We start from the raw sequence: 15,050 nt of genomic DNA, 5'->3' as shown, positions 1-15,050 counted from the left end.
ACACCACAATGGTGTCGAACGACACCACAATGGTATCGAGCGACACCAACCCAGAAAACACGATCCGAGCTTCTCTTCAAGCTCCTTCTCGTTGCAAATACCTAATCCTTCACAACTATCGATTCCCTAACCGATTAAGCATCAAACAACACGACTTACCTGGATAACAGCTAGGAGAAAGCCTCCTTTTGTCCCCCAATCCACCACCAATCTCCCATCCATCCCCTCACACATGAAGAAGATGGATCTACCATCTTCTCCTTTGTTCCTAACACAAGATCTCCACACCACAGGAACATGTCTCTCAAACAAGCCAAGAATCACCCCTATCTCTCAAGAACACCCTCTCCTCTCTCTTTTTCTCTCTGAAAGCAGCGACAAAAAGCCTTCCCCCGAAACCCTGAGTCGACCTCCTCTTTATATATGTCGGTTCGGGCTTCCATTGAATCAAACCAACCCAAAATCGACACTTTAAATCAATCTGGCCAAACCAGAAAAGCTGGTGTCGATCGACACACACTTTGTGTCGATCGACACCCATCCCCAAATCCTACTATTTGGTTCACGGATGGTACAATCTACAAAGAGTATTATATGCATGTCGTGTGGTTATATTTTCTGTGATTGTTGTACAATTAGTTGGCTACAAGTGAACGTTGTATGTCCATTATGTCGTTATATCGCAAAATATAAATAAAAATTTCAATTTTCTGTTTACTTCTCTGCTTGATTCATCCTTTTATATATAACACAAGATAACCACATGGACAGCACTTTTTGGACAACCATACTTTTGATTTCTGGTTTAGTTTTTTTTCTTCCATTTATGGTTTTTTTCTTACGCTCAATTTTGTTCATCTTTGGTGATTTTTTTAAGCTTCATTATCCTAGAGACGGGTGTTTAGATTAAAGTGAACACATCATTTGAGCTGGTATAACAGCGGAGAAAGAAGTCTAATCGTATGTTCATTGCTTTGTGGACCAATTATCATGGATACATGTGTTTGGTGTTAAAATTGGGTTTTGTGTTTGGTGTTAAATTTGGTTCTGTTAACTTGTGTTTCATCTAAATGGGTATATCCATGTAAATATGAACAAATGGTAAAAGCCAAATGTACACCTGAAAAAATGGGAAGAAGTAGAATATTAATTATATGATTAGTTTAATTTAAAATAACTGAATAGAGATTTTGGAGTGGAGATGGTCTAAGTGTTTGGTTACATGGATGTCACGTGTGATGAAAATACTAAAAAGTCATATAATCAACAAAGACAATCATACTTCATAAAGTAAAAATATTTCACAAACCATGACCAAACCACCACACACAATCATATTTTTAAAACACCTTAGCTTGTATCTCTTTCTCACCCAAACTCACCACACTTTTGAGATCTTCAATCTCTTTCTCACATTTTTTTGCGATTTCTTTGACAGCTCTAGCTCATGTAATTCTTTTGGTAAGCTTCCCACTATCATCTCAACTACACTGTCAACCTCTTCAACGAGGGATATGTTGGTCTACTTAAACAAAATGAGACTTATTCTGCAACAAAAATACACACATGAGAACAATTTGCATATGAACAACTTGCTTCTACAACTTAGGAAAACAACGAAAGAGTATCCTTGGATTTTTCATACATTTACATTGTCTTAGGATTCCACTTCCTCTTCCAGAAAACCTATCGCTTACTCATTCACCAATCCGCAAAAAAATTAAGTTTCTATCAAAATTTATCAAAATTTATAAGGAAATTAAACACCTTACGTTCTCAATTACTGACCTGAACAAGCCGATGAAGACATCTTGGTCAACACTTATGAAACTGGACAGAAACCAAAACCCTAGATTTTCTAATCCCCAACTCAATTTCTTGTTTAGAGGTTGAAGAGGAAGAAGACTCACGAAGTCACGATAAGAGCTGAAGATGATGAATTAAAACGACGTTATTTTAACATAACAAAACATAACTGTATTGTCTCTTTCTTACCTAAAACGACATTATCTGACACTTGGTATCCACATAAGCAACCATTAACATATCATAACTCTGTCACAGTTTAGGCATATATTTATACAAACTTACGTATTTAGGTTGTGAATTTGAACGTTTGGTTAGTTAATGTATGAATTTGCACAATTGTAAATTTCAAATATGAATTGAACATAGTGTCCGGTTAAGACAGATAAATTCGCTTATGAATTAAATTATTTTTTGTTTATATATTCACATATTATGTTTATAGTGGTACATAAAAAACGCTGCAGACCAACCACAAACAACTTTTACATATAAATAGAGTTGGTCTCCGGTGGTTTATTATATGTCTTAAAAATATGATAGACTAAACTGCTAATAGATTTGTCTACCATCACCATTGTAATCATTCAAACCCATAGTATTAGATAAGATATGTATTAACAGATTTTCCTAACATTTTCAATTACATGAAACTATGAAAAAACAATAGAAAAAACTTTTATAGAATCAAATTTTGTAGAATTATATTATATGTAAACACCGGCAAAAACAATAGAAAAAATCTTTTTTAGAAGCAAATTATGTAGAAGTATATTATATGCAAACCCCGGCACGTCGTGCGGCTACTACAGTACTATTATGATATTTTTATTTACTTTTTGAACTTATGATGACATCTCTAAGAGAAGAAGATCCTTCATAAGTTCATATGTAACGAGTTGACGGGGACTTGGTGTTTTTTCCTTAAGTCAGGGTTGACCCATATACTCTTGTAGTCTTTTAAAACTCTTTAATCCATCTACTAGCCATGTTACTTCAAGAAAAAGATATATGGAAAAGGAGTAGTTTGGAGTTTGGACATGGGACAAGTAAGACCACCTCCACTGAGAGGTACTCTCCTCAATTCTCTTGTTTTTGGGGCCCAAATTTTGAATAAAAAATTCATTTCAGGTCTAATTATCTGAGAATCGATCCTTTGAGAAGCAATTTGAGCAATCGATAAGAACCGCGACGTGGCTAATTGGGATTGGTTCATGAAAAATATAAAAACTTTTTTTTTTTTAATTGTTCATTTTTCCTTTCTTTCTTCCCCGACTCTCTCTCTTCTCTCTCGACACAGAACGGCGACTCGATGGCTATTGAGATCGAAACCGGAAAATCAGTGGATTCACCTCGAATCCTTTGATTTTTCCGGCTAAAACTGGAGGGTTTGTGGTTGAGGAAGACGATGGCCACTCCGATCGGGTTAACCGTAAGATGTGACGCTTCGGTTCTCACGACGACCTACCTCCTTTTGCGACAGAGAAGGTTCGTCTTCTCATCTCTTAATTATTGATCTCGTTGTTAATGTTAGGGTTTAGGTTAAATTCGATTTGATTGTGAGAGTGGGTAATGTTTGATGTTCATTTGGTTTGTGATTTGTATCGATTGTTTGTCTGATATATGACAGTTTTCCTTGTGTTGTGTGAGGTGTTGTTTTGTGTTTTAGATTGTAAAGGGATGAACTGTCTTTGTGTTTTAGATTGTATAGGTAATCATGCTTTTGATCCTAGTTGAACAAACAATCACACTTTACGATTTCTGGTGCTTTAAAGGTTTACAAGACAGTGAACTTTTGTTTCTAATCTTTTCTAATGTAATTGTATCCGGAACTGAAATACCAGACTGTTGTTCTATGATCAGAAGGTATGAACTTCTCATGTCTGTTTAGTAGTATAGGGTTTAACCGTGTGTTGTCTTGTTTGATTGTGAGAATGTTTGTTATGTTTGTATATATAAAACGATTGTGAGAACTCCTTTTCTTTATGTTTGTTAAAGACCCACTCGTTCTTCTCCCTTTTTATGTTTAGTGAGTACTCTCTCTTGCTTGTTCCTCATGCCTTCCTTCTCTCACCTTTGATTTTCCTACCTGACGAAGAATCTGCTTTTTTTTATTTTGGTCCGGGTTAATTTATTGCTTTTAGTTGTCTTGTCTATGTTTGAGGTAAGGGTTTTAATCCTCGTGAACACTTTACAGTTCTACTGAAAGATACTACTTTCTTTGTTTCTTAACAAGTTTCTAGCTTTCTCTTCTTTTTTCTTGTGTTACTCTTTTTGCTGTGACCAAATAACATAAAAAAAAATCCCATTTTGTGACTTTAAGTTTTTATCTGAATGTTGTTGTTTGTATCAGGAACTGATTGATTATAAGGTGAAGCAATGTTTTTGGTTTTGGTTCTATTGAGCTTCACTCTTCTTATTGGTGATGGAGCTTCAAGGCCTCGTAATGTTGATGTTGGAGCCATCTTCAGTTTAGGCACTTTACATGGTGATGTTACAAGCGTTGCCATGAAAGCTGCTGAGGATGATGTCAATTCTGATCCTATCTTCCTTGGTGTATCTAAATTGCGTATAATGACTTATGATGCCAAGCGCAACGGATTCCTCACCATCATGGGAGGTGAAATAAAGTGACCTTGTTTCATTGGTTCTTGTTTTTGAAACTTAAACTTCTACTTATCCTTGTGTTGGTTTTTATCTCACAGCATTGCAGTTCATGGAGACTGATGCTGTGGCTATAATTGGTCCTCAGACATCAATAATGGCTCATGTTCTGTCTCATCTTGCAAATGAGCTTAATGTGCCTATGTTGTCATTCACAGCTTTAGACCCTAGCCTCTCTCCGCTCCAGTTCCCGTTCTTTGTATATACAGCACCTAGCGATCTCTTTCTGATGCGTGCCATTGCAGAAATGATAAGTTACTATGGTTGGTGTACCTATATGAACATATAAAACAACGGTGTTGTAAGAGATTTGCTTATAAATCCCACAAATTCTCATTCTAATTAATAATCTTATTACTCAACTACACACATAACTACAACAATTAGAGATCATTCTAATTGATCAGTTTTTTTTTTGTCGTGAGTTCTAATTGATCAGCTTCATACACAAGATTGCTACAAATCACATACAAAAATGTTACAAGAGAGAAAACTCACAACAGTTTTTTTGATTTCTATTAATATAAAGAATTTAAATCATTCTTTTATCATTTTAGATAATTAAAATTTGATAATTAATAAACAAAATTTTAAAAATTATTATTTAAATGGTTGAGCAACTTTATTTGGGTTCTTTAGTGGAGAGATAATTTTGTTTAAATTCTTAGTAGGTTGCTTTAATTAGTTTAGTATTAATTATATGATTAATTAATTTCTGAGCAACTTAGGAGGGTGACCGGAGTGGAGATGCTCTAATGTCCTTCATAATGCAAGGAGTTGACCGTAGACTTTGTGTTTTGTACTTATCTAGGAGTTGTAGGAGCCCAAAACAAAAGAAAGAAAAAAAAGAAGACAAAAAAAAAACACTGTGGAGGCAGATGCCTGAATAAGTTTTGTGGTTGCACAAAGGATTGTTAATAGAGTATCGGATATGGCAGCTCAACCAGCTGGAATTAACGAGGCGGCTGGAGCTGGGAATATTGAGAGACTATACGTTTTGATTGCAGGAGATCCAACAATTCTAGGACAATATGATGAGCTGCCTTTTTGTGAAACGCCACTACACATTGCAGCCGAAACGGGGCAAACTCATTTCGCCATGGAATTAATGACCCTGAAGCCGTCACTTGCTTTGAAGCTAAACCTGTCAGGTTTCAGCCCAATGCATTTAGCTTTGACAAATAACTTTTTTCAAACTGCGAGAGGGTTATTGGCAATTGACAGCAGCTTAGTCAGCATCAAGGGAAGAGGAAGGACCACCTCTTTGCATTATGTGGCTCAAATAGGTCAAACAGATTTGTTGAGTGAGTTCTTGTTTGCTTGTCCATCTTCAGTAGAAGATCTGACGATTAAGTGCGAGACAGCTGTGCACATTGCCGTGAAGAACAGCCAGTTTTTGGCATTTAAGGTTCTATTGGGATGGGTTCAGAGAGCACACAGAGAGGAAATCTTGGACTGGAAGGATGAAGATGGTAACACAGTCTTCCATATTGCTGCGTTGACAAATCAAACAGAGGTATGTCTATCTCATCATTTAGTTACTCTTTTCCCCTAAAACTCTTGTTTCGCCGTACAAATTCTTGGTCAGTTATTGCTGTTTACTTGCTTGGAGCTTCTTAACATCTAAGACTTTTGCATTTTTTCCGATTATGTTCGTGTGAAGTTAGTGGGATTCTGTGGTAAGGAGTGGGGTTATCAGTAATACATAGATGATTGTGTGTGCTTGTACGTTTCAGGTCATGAAGCTGCTACGTAGAACCGTGAAAGTAAAAGCCAGAAACTTGGCTGGTAAGACCGCGATGGACATACTTCAGACTCACCAATCTCCTCGTTTCCCCATAGTAAGCAGACTACTCCAAAATGCTAAAGATAAATTACTTTTTGGCCCCACGATGAATCTCGTGGGATACTTGCGCGAAAAGCCATCACTTATTGAGAAGCAGAACAAGCTCTTAGGGCTGAACCATTTGTTCCAGACTAGCCACAGATCTTTAAATAGTAATGACGGCCGTAGTGCAATACTTGTGGTGGCTATACTGATAGTAACAGCCACTTACCAAGCTGGTCTTAGTCCTCCTGGCGGATATTGGCAGGAAAATTCCTCAGATTCAACCCAAGATAATGATAACACCATTCACGCAGCTGGGCAGATGACCATGTCTTTCAACAATGCCTTGTTTTTTTATATCCTTAACGGAATTGCCTTCTTCTCATCTCTATATGTGATCATGATTCTCATAATTGGACTGCCTATGTGGATGGTTCTTTATGGTTCAACAGCGGCTCTCGGTATTGCTAATTATGCATCCTTCATCGATACATTCCCAAATCCAAAGAGCTCATTTGGAGAGATCGCAGTGTCCCTGTTGCCCTTTGCATACCCGGTGATTACAGGATTTATATTATCACCTCCTGTCGTGGCATTCTTTATGAACAAACGTCGCCGGAACCGAGTGGACTTTCCGGCGAGGTACTTTACCTCATCTCAGGAGCTATCGTAATGAAGCCTGAAGCGTTCAAGTTCAAGTGTTTTAACTGTTTATTATTGTCTGATGGAATTAGCTCTTCTTCCAGAATTTCCCTCCACTTTGGTGTCTGTTTCGTTTTTCAGTAGGATGACTTATGTCCCTTTGTTATGTTTTCCAACTCTAATAAGTTCGCTATTAAGGTATTGTCCCTAGACTGTGAACGTTGTTATATGAAACAAAGTTCTGTAGACAATTTGTACCAGCCAGCGAATTACTTCTGCCTATGGGCAAGTATCGAATTTTCCAAGTTGAAAGGCGGGAAAAAATGAGTTTACTTCTCTGCTCCAACATATAAAAAAAAAACAAAAAGTCACTGGCTCACTGCAGACACAATTTGGCTATGCTATGTTAAAACACAAATGTCATCTTATCAAATTATCAAAATGCCAATAATTAACAACTTAACCTGCATTACTTGCATCAAATTTCACTGCCGTTTCTGTTCCTAGTAACTCGAAGATGACACTTCGTAGTTCGTACTACACTCAGAGAGCTATTTGATCATTATAGCATATGAAAATCCATGTTATGAACCGCTAATTCAGCGTTAAAAAGAGTTCTTCTACTACGAAACCGGCCTCCTTGCATTTGTTGTGCTCTTTTTCTCGCTCAATGCTTCAGCAAACGCGCCTATGATCTGCTGCTGCGACTCAAGCATCATCTGGCAATGCTTCAGCTCCATCTCCATTCTCGACTTCTCCATCTCCCTCATCATCTCCATCTTCGAATTCTCCACCCTCACAAACATTTCTGTCAACATCTTAACAGAAGAAACAACTTCATCAATCGGGTCAGACTCAACTTCTGCTGCTGCATTCATTTGCTCGTGCTTGAACCTAGAAGACGATCCATACCCATTGGAAACACCAGCGTTTCGAGGATAGCTCCCTTCTTTCCTGCTGTAGCCACTCCCCCGCGAAGAGCTCCTAGAACTTTGAATCCTCGGGTTGAATCCTTCCCTCTCTGCTCTATCATCATCATACTCATCATCATAATCCAGATCCTGAGAGAAATTGGGTTCAGTCTTACTGAAGTTCTTGGGCTTAAACCCATGAGAAGCAAAACTCCGATCACCAAAGGACTTCAACGGGAAACCACCACCACCGCTGTGGCTAAAATCACCAGAGGAAGGCTTGCCATGAGTCCTAAGCCTAGTTGTCTTCGGGACTAACACAATCTCATCATCCGAATCAGCATCGAAATCAGAACTAACCTTTTGATTCCCATTGTATTTCCTTTTCAATCCAAATCCACTTCCTGAATCGTGATCTGAATCAAACTCAGACTTGAAACCACTATACAATTTCATGTTACTCCTTGCCCTAGATCTAACCCCATATCCTTCTCGAGGTGAATCAGAGTAACCACCGCTAAACTTCCCAGACCTCTTCGATCTAGCCCTAAATCCATCCAAACCGTTACTCTCATCATCATGATCCACATCGGGATCGTAAGTTTCTACGGTCGCCGGAGTCACCGGAGCGAAACCCATAGCATCCAATATTGGGAACAAATCCCAAGAGGAAGAGAACTTGCCTGGCCGATTAAGAGCTCGTTGTTTTTCGCCGCGATAACGTTTGCGAAGCTTCTCGATCTTGTGTCGACATTGGATGGCTGATTTCGGAGTACCTCCTACGGTGGACGAGGACGAAACAGCCGCGGCGACGTCGTCCCAATCAGCCGCACGGAGGTTCCCACGGCGGAGGGCGAACCACTTATCCTTGTAGGCGTTGACAAGCGCAGCGGTTTCCTCGTCGGTCCAGCACGGAGGAGGAACTCGCCTAGTGGTGGTGGTGGCAACGGTTACGGCGGTGGAAGAATCGATGGCCATGCCGACGGGGGATCCATCATCGGGGATTGACATTGCGGCGGCGAAGAATAGATTAGTGAAAGTAGAAAGAACGGTGGGTAAGAGATAATAAAGAGGCGGAGGAGAGGAGAGGAGAGGCGCAGGTTAGAGAAAAAGTTAGGTTAATGAAGGATTGGGCCGAAGAGGTGGCCGGTTGAGAGTTGTGCTAAAGTGCGCCGCGGGAGTGGGTGACGTGTGCGCACCCGACGCAACCTTCTCCACCGCCGCCGAATACGCGCGGTCGTTTTAAGAGACTTCTCTCTCCCACAATCAGATAAGTCAATTTGCCGGTTCAGTGTAACCCAATGGTTTCGGTTCAAATTCTTTGGACATTTAAAAATACCCTATTCAATTTCGGTTTTCGTTTTGGTTCGACATAAGAAATATTTAGGAGGAGGTATTGGTTTAGGATTTAGAAAGAATTTTAATGACTTTATGTTCTTGCTGATTGTTAAAATCATAGAAAATTGAAAGTTAAAAATGAAGGATTCTAAGAGATTGTTTAGGAAGTTTTTTAAAATTATGATGATTTGTTTTTTCTAATCTTGTAAAATCTTTCTATTTGATGAAAAAGTTTTCATGACTTTTGTTATGAAGGAAATGATATAAAATCCTAAACCAATAACATAAAATTTGAATTCATTAACAATCTAAGATTCTTTTGATTTACTTGAATAACATAAAACTTTTAATGACTTTATAAAACTCTTAATCCAATAACACTAAATTTATCAAGATTTTAGATAACTTTTTACAAATACACAACCAATAACACCAATTTTTTAAAGAGTTTTTAAAAGTCTTGATTGAATAACAACTTTTAAAGTCATTAAAATTCTTTCTAAATCCTAAACCAATATCTCCCCTTAACTTTAGAAGGATAAGTGAATTTTCATTTAACGGAACCAAGAAATTTTCTGGCGTTTTTGGTAGTTTCTATTTATGAACAAAAAAAAATTACTATAAATTTCAACAAAGAAGAAGCAAGGACTATTTTAAGCTCATTTCTAGCTTTTTCTTCATGAACCGGTTTCTCCTTGTTCTTGGCCCGTCTTCATTCTCCGCACGGCTAACGACACCGGTTTCTCCAGCACAGATACATGAACGCCGTTCCAGACATCAGCTCTTGTTGGTAAACCAGCAATCGTCTCCACGACATCCATGTCTTCTGGCAGAACAGAGCCGAATACAGTGTAAGATTGTTTCCATTCGTGGTGGTTTGCTAAACTGATGAAAAATTCTGGACCCGAGCCAACCCACGCCACCGAGCCACGGCTTATAGTTGGGCAGTGCTCGGTTGGGATCGGTGTGAACATGTTTCCCTCGGCCTGGAGGACTCCTTGAATCATGGCATATGGTGGGCCATAGGGAGCCTGGCACAGTGAAAGGATGAGACTTTCAATAAAACAAGAAGCAAAAACTCTGTTTGTACATAGGAAGATAGGTGTGCAAGCAATAAGGTATGAACAAGCTAAAACGGAAACTGAACAGGTAAAAATCATGGCAAGTGTAGTCGATAGCAGCAATTCAAACCTATAGCGCTAAAGCATTTTCACAACAGAAAACTCATTTGATCTTCGATATGAATATAAAAGGCTAAAGAGTCTATCAAATTGACAGAATCATATGCATAACAAATGAATCACAATGTCTACTATGTGATCAGACCAGTCATGGTTTATGCCTCATGTACAATCAGTTGTGCCTACGTTATATGCGAGATATGAACAAATATCTCAAAAGAAATTTCATTGGTAGAAAGGGTAACAAGCATACTCGATACAGTCTGAAACCAGAAATGGGATCGCACTACTACATGCGTTTCTGGTTAGTGAAAGACAGATACTCAATAATAAAAAGGTATAACAGATGAATCAAGTGGCTACAAGTCTATCAAATTGTCAGAGATCCAAGCACATTGATCAATATTCATACTTCGAGATCACAGATTTAAGAGTGAAAATTGATTATGCGCTGATCTAAGAATTAAAGGCAAAATTTGTGTAAGGTCCCTTACATTATGTACATGATCGCCTTCTGGATCCCAATATGATCCTCGGTTCTCGGCTCGATGAAACTGGCAGCCTGCGCAGTGGCGCAGAGTTAACAAACTAAGAATGTAGTATACTGAGTGAGGAGCGCACTCAGGGTGAAGCTGCAACAAAGAGAAGCATCAGTGTCAAATCTGGAACTTTCTAATTTTCCCTTGAAGTACAAAACAGACATTGTAAATAAGATACTTACTTTGACATGAATTACGCCGTGTTCCGTTTCAAAACCAACAATGCCCTATCAGAAGCAAAGTAGCTAATCAGTTATTACGACAATCATCACGAACACGAACTGTTTTCATGAGAACAAGGAAAACAGAGCGGTTATCATAACAATAAAATCAGAGAGACATAAAATTTGAATTCGCACCACCAAAATAACATTACCCGACACAGTAATTTTGCAGATTAGTAGGTAATTAAGAACACAGTAAAAGTATAGTCTGATAAAACAGAGCAGCTATTGTCATCTATTCACACAGACAATTCAATACCAGAGGCTGAGTAGTATTCGTGGAATAGTAAATGTTTGAGGAAAATGACAACAACAATTAAAGCTATATAATTAGTGAAATCTCATTGAAACCTATTATTTCCAGCGTCAGAAAAAAATGCATTAACTTTGAATTTGGTCGATCAATCGAGTTAGTAATCAAGACAAGTTATATAAGATCACACTACCTGTCCTTGTCCAAAGATAAGCCCCGATGTCCACATTACTTTCTCCCCACCTCCTTGTCGATCAGGCAACATGACATCTTTTTGCTTCTTCAACCAACACTGCACAGAGAAAAAATTACCTCAGTCTCTGGAACTTGAACCAGTGGCAAGTGTCATCAATTCAACATTTCTCAATCACTAATCACACATAGAGTCAAAAAAATTACGAGGTGTCTTTAAATTTAGTCACTTTCCACTAAATTTGACGACACAAGGCTCAGTTAAGCATTTTGTCGAACACTTAACGGACGATATTGGTAAATCATGCACCAATCGATTTCAATACACAAGAATCAAACTTTACCTCTCCAAACTTAGACCCACAAGCCTCTTTATTCCCACAAAACACCCACGAATCACACAAGCAAGGACCATCGTTTCCGTTACACATAACTTTACACGCTTTACAACATTCATTAGAAGAATTAAACTTAAAATCCGTCCCCCACTTCACCGCAGGACCCCAAAGCTCCAAATTATCAATCCCACGGCAACACCCGCCTCCACCGTGTACAGACGCGGCGTGATCTCGCGACTCCTCCGTGAACCGGACCGAGGAATCAACGAGCGTGCGATCTTGGGAAGGACGGAGGACAGTAGAGAAGACAGCGTAGACGATAACACAAAAGATCAAACCTATGAAAAGAAGAGCGGTGGCGGTAAAACGGCCAGGCTCGCCGTCTTTTAATCGACGGGGCATCGCCGGAGAGTACGAGGATTCGTTGACGAAGACGAAGACGCGTGTGACGAAGAAGAAGATGCGAGAGCAAAAGGAAGAGACAAGGGAGATTTCATGTGAAAATTTTGGAATCTAGTTCCAATAATAATGAAGAGAGAGAAAGAGAAGAGAGTGTTGTTGTTGGTGAGTCAAATCGTTGCTGCGGCTTCCGCTCTGGAACCTTTGAACCTTCATGGCAGATGCATATATGATTGTGATCTCTTCTTTTGTTCTCTTGTTGCTATTTTTGGTAGTTTTTTTTTCAACGTTGGATGTTCAAGTAAACGAAACGCTGTCGTTTTAAGGAAACCTTGCCTTTTAACTGGGGTATGAATCGCATATGAACGCAATAAATCCACTAGTGTATTTTTTTTTTTTGACAAAAAAATCCACTAGTGTGTAAAGAATAATAATTTATATTTTTAAAATGGTTGGTTTCAGACTATTTTGTGCGTGTATGAATTTTTTTATATGGTAACAAAAAGTATTGCAATAAATCATAAAATGTTTATATTCAATATGCATTTGAAAGAAAATTTGGTAAAAAAACATGGAATGAGGGGTGTATTACTATGATGGTAATTATACCGATGACAAGTCAAACGACCACATTCCACATGTATCTCAAGGTTAGCTGAACTAGGAAAGATACAAATGGAATCTTTTTTCCTTTTTGGCATGTCAGGCTCTCAATCTAAATCAACGTTGGAAAATGAGTTCTTAATAGTAATGGGCCAAAGCGATGTTTGTGTTGTGAAGGCTACGTACATGGTTTTATTTGAAGGAGATTGCATTTTGCGGGTGAGCTTAATTATCAAACAACAAGCTTGTTGAAGACTTTGAAGTTCAATGATGAAAAGCGTGATCTGTGAATGTAAAATTCACGTGGATCTTTGGAGATTCAAAACAAGCGGCAAACATGCATGAAGGAAAAATTCTGAGCATGCGAATGTCTCAACGCATTTATTTATTATGCAAGCCTTCAAATGAGGTTTGTTATGTTTTATTTTTAGTTTAATTTTTTACAAAAAAAAACATGCAAATGAATTTCATAAAACAATTCAATATTCTAGTTCTTTTCTTTCAATCATACTCAAAAGTTTCAAAATCTATACCAATATCCGCATACCGGTATAAGATTTGTTCACCTATTTCGATATAAAAATTTACATTACCTGTATCACTAGAAATCGCACACCCAAGCTTCAAGGCATGCTCGAACTATGGTTAAGAGGATTTTATCTCTAGTATCTAACTTCTTTCTTTTTCATTTGGTTTTTACTCCGAGTATGTTTAGCTCGGTTTTGCTATCGTTGTTGTGGTATCTCTATTCTAAAAACTAACATATGTAACGATGTAACAGTTAAGTTGGAATATAATACCAGAGATTTAATTTTTAAAAAAAGGTCAAAACAATTTATCAAATTTAATCTCTCTTTTTTCTTTTTGGCACACTGCACTGAATATGATCACTGTAAAATTATAATTACACCGCACTAATATAATCACCTTCATATAGCTTTGAATTTTTTATGTTTCTGTATGGCCTAATTCGCATGTTCTCAAAACAGACACTTGGTAATATGATTGGCTAAAACGCTCCTATATTAATTGTCCAGAAAAAAAGAGAATGTATTGCGACATTAAATTAATGTGTCCACAAGAACTCTGACCACACAACTCGAATACAAAATCAATTTGTTCATTTAAATTTATCTAATTTTGTGTAATCTTCAATCTTTATCCTTTCGTAAATATGGAAATGAGAACTAGGGAAGCAAAGCGTTGAAAAACACATTTAGCTAGCCTGGGATTTTGGTTTATTCGGTTCGGTTAATTCGGTTTTCGGTTTATTTTGATTTTTAAAAATGTTATTGAATTTAACCGAAATAAAATTCTGTTCGGTTTTTGGTTTATTTTCAGTTTTGAGGGTTAAAACCGAAATAACCGATTTTTGTTTTTTTTAAAAAAAATTGAGTACTTTTGAAAAAAACAGAACTATTGAACATCAGAACAAAATTGTTGGACCAGTTTAAATTTTAAAATTGGGCTTGAATATATTAGACCCATTAACAAAAGAAAAAGAAAAAAAAGAAAAAAAAAAAGAGCTTTTTCTCCGACGAAGAGAAGAGTCTCCTCCGACGAGTCGACGAGTTGGAGACACACCAGCGGCAAAACTTTAAAGGCGAAACTTGCAGATCCGATCGAATGACATAACGAAGAAAAAAAAAAGATATCCATAAGAAGAGGAAGAAGAGATAGAACGAAGAGGAGGAAGAATAGATAGAAGAGATAGAACGAAGAATAACACAAATGAGGGAAAGAAAAAGAAGAAGACGAACAAAGGTAAGAAGTAAGAACTAAGAAGAAGGAGAAGTAGAAGAGATCTGTCATTGAAGAAGTCGGAATCGAGCGGCTAATCAGGTTAGGTTAGATTAGAATTAGAAGAAGTTAGGGTTTTATTTTTATTTCGGTTAACCGATCGGTTCAGGCAAACCGAACCGAAATAACCGATAACCGAAGACCCAAAATAATTACTACCGATCGGTTTAGCTCTTATAACCGAAACCGATCCGAACACCTAAAATCTCGGTTCGGTTCGGTTGGTTTTTTCGGTTCGGTTTTATATCCCAGGGCTACATTTAGCTAAAGAGATTGTGAACTTAGGTTTACCGTGTAATATTGTTACAAAATTATATTGACATTTAAGAATG

At 37.8% G+C, this 15,050-nt stretch overlaps 3 protein-coding genes, 1 long non-coding RNA gene and 1 other non-coding gene across 6 annotated transcripts; 2 read left to right on the top strand and 3 right to left on the bottom strand.

Annotated features, from left to right (window-relative positions):
- Positions 1–1,139: 1,139 nt before the first annotated feature.
- LOC147933934 (uncharacterized) lies at positions 1,140–1,934 on the bottom strand. Of its 2 annotated transcripts, none has more exons than XR_015570568.1 (3): positions 1,789–1,934; positions 1,646–1,686; positions 1,140–1,547 (listed from the first exon to the last, which is right to left on the bottom strand). It is a non-coding gene; the product is annotated as an uncharacterized LOC147933934 (long non-coding RNA). The 2 variants fall into 2 exon arrangements; XR_015570567.1 differs by having other exon boundaries at positions 1,646–1,692; positions 1,789–1,930.
- A 1,081-nt stretch (positions 1,935–3,015) lies between these two features.
- Positions 3,016–4,816, top strand: LOC104723396 (glutamate receptor 3.2). Its single transcript, XM_010441763.2, has 3 exons — positions 3,016–3,294; positions 4,160–4,426; positions 4,512–4,816. Exons 2-3 carry the CDS (start codon positions 4,186–4,188, stop codon positions 4,757–4,759), a joined length of 489 nt encoding a protein of 162 aa, XP_010440065.2. The 5' UTR covers positions 3,016–3,294; positions 4,160–4,185; the 3' UTR covers positions 4,760–4,816.
- Positions 4,817–5,271: 455 nt separating this feature from the next.
- On the top strand, positions 5,272–7,119 carry LOC104723395 (ankyrin repeat-containing protein BDA1). The gene is made up of 2 exons (XM_010441762.2): positions 5,272–5,986; positions 6,207–7,119. The coding sequence occupies exons 1-2, from the start codon at positions 5,402–5,404 to the stop codon at positions 6,969–6,971; spliced, it is 1,350 nt and encodes a 449-aa protein (XP_010440064.1). The 5' UTR covers positions 5,272–5,401; the 3' UTR covers positions 6,972–7,119.
- A 227-nt stretch (positions 7,120–7,346) lies between these two features.
- Positions 7,347–9,282, bottom strand: LOC104723393 (protein FIP2). Its single transcript, XR_015572214.1, has one exon. It is a non-coding gene; the product is annotated as a protein FIP2 (transcript).
- A 436-nt stretch (positions 9,283–9,718) lies between these two features.
- Positions 9,719–13,642, bottom strand: LOC104723392 (uncharacterized). The gene is made up of 5 exons (XM_010441759.3): positions 11,923–13,642; positions 11,580–11,678; positions 11,092–11,136; positions 10,865–11,002; positions 9,719–10,220 (listed from the first exon to the last, which is right to left on the bottom strand). Exons 1-5 carry the CDS (start codon positions 12,316–12,318, stop codon positions 9,867–9,869), a joined length of 1,032 nt encoding a protein of 343 aa, XP_010440061.1. The 5' UTR covers positions 12,319–13,642; the 3' UTR covers positions 9,719–9,866.
- Positions 13,643–15,050: the final 1,408 nt, after the last annotated feature.

The sequence above is a fragment of the Camelina sativa genome, chromosome 11, assembly GCF_030686135.1.
Source record: "Camelina sativa cultivar CO46 ecotype springtype chromosome 11, ASM3068613v1".
Lineage (NCBI taxonomy): Eukaryota > Viridiplantae > Streptophyta > Magnoliopsida > Brassicales > Brassicaceae > Camelina > Camelina sativa.
Note: the sequence above shows the minus strand (reverse complement) of the source record. Positions and strands in the feature narration are given on the sequence as shown.